Consider the following 11,269-nt stretch of genomic DNA (forward strand, 5'->3'; position numbering starts at 1 on the left):
TCACCACTTTGGCCCATGGTTTTTTTATCGTTTGTTTTATTTTCATCGTCCCCGATTACTCGCTCACGCATATACCATGATTTTTCGCTCACAACCAGCGATGCCGATGGCGACAGCGACACCGACACTGACGCCGACGCTGTAATTTCGGCGAAAAAAATCTCTTTAACGCTGTCGCGTCAACATTGAACGAAATAAGGTGTGTGTGGTTTTGTAATGCCATATGGTGCAATTTCTTACTTTCTGGTTGGCTGCGAGAATCCTTGACAAACATCTTACTGCGTGTACTCCACTTGAAGCTTCCCGCATGCACTGAAACCCAAGCGCTGCGAATTCGACGTTGATGAAAAAACTTTCTTCATACTTCTTAAAAGGTTTCTTTGCTAGATCTGATCCTGAGTCCAGGGCTCCACTGTTTCTTGTAGCTCGCTGGGCTTGATCGAGCAAAGCCAGCCGGTTTCTCGGATTCTTGCTAGCAAGCCAGGTCTCACTGCCTCCTTAGAAATGTTCCCCTCAATAGGCTAGAATCGATGTTCAGGGGGCGCGATCCATTCTTTCACGTAATGTGGGCGAAAGTTGGCCGTGGTTCACGCTAAGGGCTAGTGTATATTGTGGGATTTATGCGGTGTATTTTTTATGAGGAATAGTACGTGTTAGTTTGTACTCGACGTCGATCTCGCGCTTGTTGTCTGTTTAAATACGGATGGGGATGGCTATTACAGCGAAAGCTGTTATGAGATCACAACTCGGGTCACGCGCAGTTGTCCACCACCGCCGCTGCCACCATCGCTGGCGTCCATAACCACATCGCGCGAAATTAGAAAAAAAGTGCCACCATATCCACGAAGTGAATGATGATGAGTGGGCGAAGCTCTGGAGGAAAACCTGGTAAACCATGAATCTTCCGTACATTTTGCCTACTCGATTTTATTACAATGCTTCCCTAGCGTACGTCGCCGCACTAAATCGAACGATTGCCTTCCACCAATGACACGTGCCATATGTGACATCATTCCTATTTTATAAGATCTCGCATCTTTCATCATCAACAACAAGTACCACCGTCTTGTTTATAACATCTTGCATCTTTTCATCATCAGCTACATGTCCCGCCATCTAGTGAGCACTGAAAGAACTAAACGAGAGGTGGCTACATGCAGGAGACGGTGCCGCCATCTAGTGAACACTGCAAGAACTAAACGAGAGGAGGCGACATACGGGAGACGGTACCGCCATCTAGTGGACACTGCAAGAACTAAACGAGAGGTGGCTACATACAGGGGACGCACAGCCCACGCCTTAAGGAGCTTCGCCCCTAAAAAACCTAGCAGAAAAGACACAGTGGGGCTCGAGACCCACGTCTGCTGGTACCAGTCCAGTATTATACCACCGAGCTACGCTGGTGCGTGTGATGTGTTGGCAAACTTGCCTCAGGCAGGCTTGATGTTGGAAAGACAATTACGTTAACACAGCTTATAAAGCGTTTTAAAACAGCGAAAGAACAACCAGTTGTCGCACTATGCGAATAGTGTAACTAGTGGGTCGTCCATTGCTCCAACCTACTACAAAAGCTTGTTCTTGTTCTCCTAAGAAGTATGGCGCATACCCACTCCAGGTATAATTTCTCATCATCGTCAGCCATCGCTCGAGCAATAGGCACAAAATTGTTCCCAAGTTTAGGGAATACCACGTTTAGAAGAATAACAAAAAATGGCACAGTGAATGCAGGCCTACTACCCAAACATTTTTATATTTAATGCCGTAGTGGGTATCAAGGAAGTGTGCTTGCAGTAGTTACCAAATGGGTGTTTTGAAAAGGCTCTGAAAGGCCTCTCTTCTAGCTGTCGCTGTGACTGTGCTGCACCTAACGCGCGGGCCTTGCGTTTTTTTTTATCGTTCTCCTGTTCAGTTTTTGAGGATGTCGCATGGAGTTTTGGGGGATCCTCGAGGGTGGTGATCGGAGCGCAGATGCTTATTTCGCGAAACAAGTTGGTGGCTCTTTTTCATGTTTATTACATCACAGGAGTTAGTAGGAAGAATACCTCCAAAACTACAGGAAGAAGGGGAAAGAGAATTGACTTCCAACTTGTTTTTATTTGCATAATGAATGCGAATATATCACACTAAGAAGAATGAACACGACCGGCAACTTTGCACTATGCACACCACGTTATCAACGCCTTTGTGTCTTTTAATTACGAAAAACATTAGAGCACAAATAAATTTTAGCTCTTGACTTCATGGGCCAAAGGATTCCGCCTACTATAGAAATGCTTCAACTTGTACCCGCAGATGAGTTGCAATCGATGTTTGGCGCGAACGTATCACTAATCCAAGGCTTCCCTCACGCCTTCGTATTCTCGTATCATTATTAGGTCACTAAAGCTTTTTCTTATAATGTTCTCCTGCTCTAGCAAGCCTAACATAGCAGTGCGCAAGTTCGATTGTAGCAGTCGCCCTTGTATTGCTCATTGCATTGATTGAAAGTAACGCAAAATTGAATTTTATGCGTTTGGCGTTTCTTTTCACAGAGTTATATTATGGACGGTAATAACAAGGCCACTACAATTATCCTTGATACAATTGGGGACCGTTTTATCATTTTTTCAGTGCCACTAGAGTCAGAACTCGAGCGTGACGAAAACAACTCACTGCACTGTTCACGTTTCTTTTTTTGCATCACTCTTTTTAATGACATTTTGGTGAATGAACAGTGAAGAGTTGTGCAAAGACTGACTTCAAGCAATCTCAAGTGAGGGGGTGAAGTTCACATAACAATGTAAAAACAGTTGTTGCAAGACTACTGGCATTTATTTTGCTAGAAAACTATGGCAGTGGCTAACGAGATGCTGACCGTGATGGCCATGGCACAGGTGCCTCAAAGGTTGACTGCATTGCAGTTGTCACTGTAATAAAAATGCTGTGAAAAGTATACCGTATTTCGCTACTTCGAATCAAACTTTAAACAGCCTCTAAGATGCGTAGCCATGTGTGCACCAGTACATTTTCTGTCGGTGATTAAGGCCTACAAATGCGACTGAAATAGCACACTCGTGCAGGTTTTTGAAAAAAAAAAACGTGCCATACCTTTTATGAAATAAATAGAGGTACGTTTGACAGTAATTTTATATTAGTTTCACCTTTATAAGTAGTCACTCGTGTTTTTGAAGTGATACATAGACATAACTACACAACTCTTTCTGTTACGCGAATTTTCGTAACAGCTTGCGATTTGCGCTCGCAGCGAAATTCTGCGGGCCTTCGGGTTCATTGATCGGCGAAACAGCCTGCTGCCTTTCACGAATGTCTGCGCGACCCTTGGGACGCGCACATATGACTGACAGTGGAAACAGACGCATCCGTAGAAAAAACTAGCCCAAAGATATGCGGGCGCAGCATGCGAAACCGCTTGCAGCTTCAGGTGGGCCAGCCAGAACTGGTCGGGCGAGCGTATTTAAGTGACGTGGACAAGCTGCTGGAGCGTAGCTTCGAAATTCTCTGTGAAGATGGTGTCTACAGGCCTTCTGGTAGGAGCATTCTGTATCTCGGCGCTGCATGGTAAGTAGGTTTGTCAGGGGAAAAAAATTCGTTCCTCTATGCCTCAGGGCAAGAGCATTTCAAAATCGATTGCCATCAATAATTTCTATTCGCATTTTGTGAAAATATTCAGCTTTAAACGCCGCTGCGGTAGTCTAGTGGCTAAGGTACTCGCCAGCTGACCCGCAGGTCGTGGGATTTAATCCCGGCTGCAGCGGCTGCATTTCCGATTGAGGCAGAAATGTGGTAGGCCTGTGAGCTCAGATTTTGGTGCACGTTAATGAACTCCAGGTGGTAAAAATTTCCGGAGCCCTCTACTACGGCGTATCTCATAATCATTACCATGGTAGAGCTACTTGGTTTTGGGACGTTAAACCCCACATATCAATCATCATTATTCCCCTTTAAGCTTAAAAAAAGTGACGATGCGGGTGACATGCGTTTCTAAAACAAAGCAATATAGACGCTTGTTTTCCAGGCGTCACATCAGAATTCTGGGAAACGCGCGGCTGCGACCAAGTAGTATAGCAGTGTACACAAAACTTCTTGGAGTGAATTGTTCTCGAACAAAAGTTGTTCTTTTTTATTGGACTGGAGTAGCGTTGCGCAGGACTTGACCGTGGCTTCACTTATAGAGCTCCATTTCGGCAAGGTGAAGTAGCTCTACTATAGTTAATACATTAACCAAGATACCGCCACCTAAAAGCAAAACAGCCGTGTTTACCTTTACTCATGCGTTAGACGTTTCGCTGTTTTCATGTTGTGGTGTATTCCACTCTCGGAGACGTAGCATAAGGCATATAAATGCGCAAGGGGTTTATTGCGTCTGTCGATAGATACCCGAAGGTGAGAGCTATTTGTCAATATCAAAGTTGGAGATTCGTCGGTACTGCGGCATAAAAGGGCATTCTATGCCCATAGGACAAAACGTCTGCCTTAATGGTAAAGCCCCGTTTACAGAAGCAAAGGGTGAACCTTAGAGAACTAATAGAACAACATGGAATGAAGTACACGACGTTTATTATGAATGTGTACTTATAGGAATAGATATAGTAAAAAGAAATCGGTACCCTGTGTAACTAAATTGACATTACTGCTCTTTTTTTTCTTCTTGCACAGCCGTCAGCTCATTAAAGATAGTGGGCCATGCAATCCGTGGATCGGAGACGATGGAGAAAGAGAAATTTGAGATTTCTCCGAAAGCAGGTGAGTTGATCTTACGGGAACTATACAAAGTGCTTTTGAATTCCCGACATCACTAGGGTCACAGCAGCTGTTATTTCTTTCAATGTGAAAGGTCTCTGCCTTCGAATACGAGTATATGAAGAGAGAGGCTTGAAAAGGTGAAAAATTGTCGTCGGTAGCTGATTCGACTTGAACACGGCACGTACTTATGATACGGCTGCTGCCTGATGTGCTCTTGATATCGGGACTGGTGATGTTCCTGCCTCGAAATTGCTTTTCTAGTGACATGAATGATTAGTGTTAATGTAGCTGCTAGTTGCTTCCCAGAGTGCCTCGCCGGCAGCTGTCAAACCACTACTGTCTATTGCAGCAAATGGACGCTTGATTGAATATAAATCGCATATGTTGTTAGAACACAAATTTGAAATAATGAAAATTTTTAGTCGCTAGACCAGAGGTGTCGAGCGCACTTCGGTCAGTGGGACACTTTCATGAAACTCAGTCCCGGATGTGAATGAGGCTGTAGCAAATTAGGTGATTTCTGAAGCACTTCACATTGGTACCAATTTCTGAACAACTGAAACGCGGACGCCAATTGAGAGGTGTACAGTTTTAATTCCATGATTACCAGTCAACGCAAGGTGAGCGCATGGAATGCCCGCGGAAAAAATTGCCGGTGATTCTTCGCGCTTTGCTGGCAAAGGTCGTCAAAAGACGATAGCCTTCTTGTCAGAGAGGGAGCGAATAAAACGTTTATTTGACATTCTGCGCATGAAGATCTGCGAGTAGACGCTGCGTGATATATGGGTGAAATACAGACGCCATCTAGAAGTAATTTTAAGAAACAGAGTTTTTACTGTTGGGTGCAGTGCCATGTAGATTTAGTGAAGCGTCGGAAACAGCCGCTTTTTTCGTTCATAGCGTTGCACTGTCAGTGAAGCGCTATAAGCACTGCGGGCTTTAAAATGGAGTATCTATGCCTTTTAAAAATGAAGTAACAGACTAAATAATACTCACCCGTGGATGTTGTGCAAAAATACGCATATTGTTTGCTTTGTGATTGAATATGTTAACTTGTATCAAGACCGCTACAGATAAAAAAAGGCTGGTCGTTCAGCAAAGGGTTAAACTTTCACTATGGTGTCTGAATCGAGTGACAGAAGCACAAAGATAGACACACAAACAGACACACATATCAAAGTTTTCATGTCGAAGTATCGTAAGAGCAGGGTTTCCACTAATATTCGAAGAAAACTATGTTAGTGACTGACGAAAACTCCCCAAAACTCGCCATTTGTTTTTTTTTTAAATTTCGCCCAAAAGTTTATCACTCTACATAGTTCTGGTGTGTCTACGTATAAAAATTGCGAATTATGCATAGCCCCTGGAGTACAGTACCATTCATATCACCCTTCATTATTGGACGTTTCTAAATGCTAGTCAAATCAGCCGCTTCATGGGAGCAGAGAGAAAGTACATGCATGCACCAGCAGCGTTTCTGAAAGCTAGCGCCTCGTAATAAATGTTTCTGATGGTTTTAGTTGTAGCGAATACAGGGCGAAGCAGTCGTTTCAACAAGAACAGGATGGCGTGCGTAGCCTTCCTGCAGGTTTAGAGAAGTTCAATGCAGGGAAATCTTGTGTCTGGTAATCGGAAAACGGTAATTACAAAACAACAGTTGAAACTCGAAATACCGCCCCGCACCTTATCTGCGGCGATTACTACGCTACACGTTTGTCTCAGCGCTGTTTGTGAAGTTTCTGAAGGCTGCTAAACAACCCAATTTCTCGACCGGCCAAAAAAGTGCTTTAATCGCAAATTTAAATTCTACATACCAAGTTAGGAGGTACTACAGCAGTGAAGAAGTCGACAAGCTATTCAGGACAGTTGGTGTTGTGGTAGGAACACACAGCATAACTGTCGTCAAGCTAATCCACTCCAAAAGCCAAATTAAAAAAAAGTTAAAGCTTTAAAAGCACCTGAGCAACTCACTATAGAGCCACCACCTCGTGGCACGCGTAGCTGTTCACCCACCGAAAACTTGTTAGGAAGCTGTTAGCATACGCACCAGAGTGCTGGTGCCTCCAAGATCTGGGTGAATTGTGGAGACACACAAGAGAAACGGGACTCAAGCATTCAACTGCACGAGAAGTGTGCCGTCTACTGGTGTGTCTCAAACTACAATAGCTGGAGGAAAAGTATGTCCCCCATCTGTTTTGAAAACAATGAGTATAGAACGCATAATTCTTTCGAGACCTAAGCTGGATATCGCCAAAAATTTGCCATCTCGCCATTCATAATTCTAGGTCGTCACGGGTCACTCAAATTCACCAACTTTCGGAAAAGTAGGCACTAGTGGCAACCCTGTAAAGACATTGGTCTTCAAAACATGCTCGTGATCGGACCTCATCAGGCCGGACCTTACACCAGGGGTTCGATGAAATCTCGTATTGTCGGCTTAAAAAAATGGCGAAGGCCATTGATGAACGACCACCAAGGGTAGAATATCTGCTGACGTCTATAAATGTTTGTCACTTTGGTTGCTGTCGATCAGTTGCCTTGCGCATGTACTCAACACATACAGCGAATCAATGAACTTTATTATAGCCCTGTGGGGCGATTAGGAAAGTGTCCTCAACGGGGGGGGGGGGGGGATTTACCACGGGCATATTTACTAGGAAAATTAATTATATGTGCTATAAAGTAATATGTGCTCAGGGCGGCTGCCAAGAGGTATGCGGGCCTTGCGTTTCAGACCGCTGCGCTTTAGCAGTAGTGGGCAAGCTTTAGGGACGGAGGGCCGAATTGCATCAAGCTGGCACAGCTGGGGGCCGGACGATTCGAGATAACGCTTACCAGTAGGAATGCTGCAATTCTGCAATTAAAAATTACAAGTGAAAATAGTCGTTTAAGTAAAGATTGTCATGTAAACTTTTGGATAGGTCGTCATAAAGGAAGGAGTGACGGGTTTGGCTTTATGCCGACGGCCACTGAGTAATTACCCGCGCACCGGCTGCAGCCCGCGGGTAATCTCCGCACTTGGCGATTCGATTAGTTAATCTGTTTATAAATTGGCCTATCTGCCTTTGAGCTTCCAACGGTTCATTAGGCGTTAGAATTAAAAGGCAAACTAGGTTATTTACTATAAGGCCACATTGTCCATCATAGAACCAGCTAGTGGCATAATTTTCATGAAATACAAGTGATTATATTACAGCTGAATGACAAATATGTATTGAACTGAACCTCGAATCTTGCGAATTTGTAAGGTTTTTTTTAATTTCTGACACAAACTCGCTACGTTAACGAAACAAAAGACGAACGTGAGTTGCCGGGCAATTTTCCCTTTAATAGAATGAGTGATGGGTCCTTCTACTATTCTTATTTACGGAACCTTTATTTACTCGTTTTTTGTAAATTATGATCAATTTATTTAACAAAAAGGGATTTCACACATGCGTACTTTTTCTCCTACCTCTTTTGATACAGCACGACACCTTCTGAAATGACTAGCCTGCCCTTCAAAACTCCTGTTTTATCCCTTATTTAACATTTCATGACATCGACAGAGCCGCGTAATTTTGGCTACTGCTAATATTCATTGCAATTATCAATTTCTCGTAGCAAATGGTGTGATTAGAAATGCGACATCTTGTGGACGACGTTGCCCGAATGGTTAGCTCTCGAAAAATAACGCCGTTTTTTCACCATGCTTGACATGCATGTTGACTTCTGTAGTATAAAATATGCTTGGTTCCTCCACCTTTCCCCTCAAAAGAAGACATATTCATTGCGCCATCTCTTGTTTTGTCTGATATTGTGTTCTTTTTTCGCCTGAGACGCGTCTATTGTTTTTACATTGCTTCCGCAATAGAAAAGAAAAAAAAAACACTTGCAAGAACGCTTGTATAAGGCACACTTCTTTTGGCACCATTTTCTAAGCAAAGTTCTAAATAAAGGTAGCATCAGGCAGGCCTTGAGTTTGTGGTGTGGTTTTCCAATAATGAGTATGGGTTTTGCTCTTTTCAGTTTGCGAATGTGTTCCTATATCTGGATTATTGTTTGCAGATCCCCACAATGGAGTCCAAGGGGGAAAAACAACAGAGACAGAAAAACAGTCTGTCGTCATGTTCGAAGTAAAACCAATCGATGGTAACATTTAATTTTTGGGCATGTAGTAAAAAGAAGCCTAAACAAGTTCAACTGATCGTTTAACATTGGTATATTTTGCTGCAAGAATTTAGTTTTAAACTGTTCAAGAATAGAAAGCGTCATTTCATTTCCTTATAAATGGCTTCGAAGATTATTTTGTTACTCGTAAAATGCTTTATTGGACTTGTAATTTCTACTTACCTCGAGTGCTAGAGGAAACAGTGATTTTAAATATGTCAAACTTCATTTATCACGACATTGCCTTAATGCCAAAAGGTGGCACGAAAAAAAAAACAGCATTGTCAACAGCCTGAAAAACGGAGGCTTGATGCACAAGACTTCCAAAGACGTAATTTTTGCTGGTAATTTGCGGCAATCATAAATGCAGTTCACATAATTCTGAGCAAATTTGTAAGAGTCACCGCTCTTACACATTAACGTCTGGTTGACTTATTTTGGCTACTTGTTTATATAGGACGCTAAGACAAAACAAGTGCTGAAGAAATGAGACGTAGGAGGTTTGTGCGTTCCAACAATCCCAGCCCATCACACAAATGTACTGGCACTGATCGAATGATATTCAGGCTCGTAGTTCTAACGATAACACTTCGCTTCATTACTGCAACTTTGAGATGTCTTACCACCTAAATATGCACTCCTAAATATGCCACCTAAATATGCACTAGAAATGAGGTTCTGAAAGCACTCTGTCTTAGTGTAAACCATTATATAGTTAATCTACTGCGTAAGTTTTTGTAAGCTGCAAATTTAGCTTGAGTACACTATGTTTTTCTTTCATGAATATATCCTGCCACACCTACTTGCGTTACAGGCTTGAGTACATTAGAAGCCAAGTTCACATTACCACTGAACTGAGAATGCTAGTTCGTAATGGGTTATACAATAAGATTGGTGGGATTACCATATTATTAGTAAATGCAAATTTGAGTTGGCGTTACACACACAGGTATGTGTGAACGATAAGTTCGAGAAATATCAGGAATTATACGGTAAGTGAATTTTGACACTGAAGTCAGAGAAAGGCTTTCTTTAAATATGTGTCATTTCTCTTTTAGATGGCGAGGGTTATAATATGGACAGAGACTTCAAAAAAGTACCAAGTAAGTAGTGGAAAATGATCTTGTCTAAACTTCAAGACAATTTGCATCCAAAGTGTCTTTCAGATATGGGCACTGTTTAAAGCAAACACAAAGCATGCGGCGAAATTACCGGGTTGAAAGGGCACCTTGGTAGCCTGTGTTGGCTAATTCTGTCTGTTTATTCAACGAATGAAAATATAGAATAAACAGACAACAAAAGAATGGGATGTTCAGTAAAAAAAAGCGTACGTATGTCTTAAAAGATACTTTTCTTATATGCACTGATATTGAGGCTAGTTTTTTTTAGGAATTCGTGGTCGAGCAAGTACCACAAAAGACAAGGACACAAGAAGGAACACGAAGGCCAGGCCAGGCCTTGAAGTTAGAGCTCGTTGGTTCCTTCATGCCTTCGTGTCTGGTCGTTTACTTTATTGTTAAACTATGATATACCGTTTTTATTGTCAGAATATTTACACGTACTTCGTTTTTCAATCATCAAACCTTGAGCTAAATGTTTGACACGAACAAAATTGTAGGGTATCAAAGCCAGCTCAGTTAGTGCAATTATGTTCATTCAGTTTCATGCTGACAAATTTTCTGATGTGACCTGAAGCAACACGCCTTGAGAAGGTTTGTATAGGATGCTCTTTTTTAACATGCAACAACAGTGGCAACTGTGCTTACTGGAAGCGAATATATATTCAATAGATTGATAGGCAGAAATCTGTGAGATGCTCTATGAGACAAGTAATTTAAAACACACATAGGCACTCGTACATGAAACGTACTGTAACATCCTTTAAGCTCATCTAAGCACTGTCGCTTCCAACTTCGCAGTGGCCCCTCAGAATTCTTCTGACGCTGAGGCTGAACGCAGTGATCCCGTCGATGACGCGTCAAAGGCTATGCAGAAGGCACTGGGAAACGCCGTGGCAGAGTTCTTGCCAGCTGCAAGGAAGTGACAGCCACTAGTGAATCGTGCTGTTGGAAGAGCAATAAATGTCTGCTGTTGAGAAAAGGAACTGACTAGACATTCTAGCATGCTGGTGACTTTTGCATACTGGACGATAATGCCCCAATAAATGGGACACTATAGGCTAATCGACGCTGTTCGAGACACCTTAGGAGCACTCTAATTACTCTAACATGCTGTGATTCAAGGCTGATGGCTTTAAGCGCATTTTAGAATATCTAAACAAGTATTTTTGGTGTATAGTCTGTGAAAGCGAAATACGAGTTAAGTATCGGGACTAGTGTGTGTAAATCTTGTTTTGTACTTCTCCACTTTCTTCACC

General features: G+C 42.5%; 1 protein-coding gene across 2 annotated transcripts; it reads left to right on the forward strand.

Moving 5' to 3' along the window:
* Window positions 1-3,436: 3,436 nt before the first annotated feature.
* LOC119180099 (uncharacterized) lies at window positions 3,437-10,996 on the forward strand. Of its 2 annotated transcripts, XM_037431236.2 has the most exons (5): window positions 3,437-3,558; window positions 4,657-4,743; window positions 8,791-8,874; window positions 9,951-9,995; window positions 10,812-10,996. In XM_037431236.2, exons 1-5 carry the CDS (start codon window positions 3,507-3,509, stop codon window positions 10,934-10,936), a joined length of 393 nt encoding a protein of 130 aa, XP_037287133.2. In that variant the 5' UTR covers window positions 3,437-3,506; the 3' UTR covers window positions 10,937-10,996. The 2 variants fall into 2 exon arrangements, with proteins under 2 accessions (XP_037287133.2, XP_037287134.2); XM_037431237.2 differs by lacking the exon at window positions 9,951-9,995.
* Window positions 10,997-11,269: the final 273 nt, after the last annotated feature.

Source organism: Rhipicephalus microplus, chromosome 7 (genome assembly GCF_043290135.1).
Source record: "Rhipicephalus microplus isolate Deutch F79 chromosome 7, USDA_Rmic, whole genome shotgun sequence".
NCBI classification, from domain to species: domain Eukaryota; kingdom Metazoa; phylum Arthropoda; class Arachnida; order Ixodida; family Ixodidae; genus Rhipicephalus; species Rhipicephalus microplus.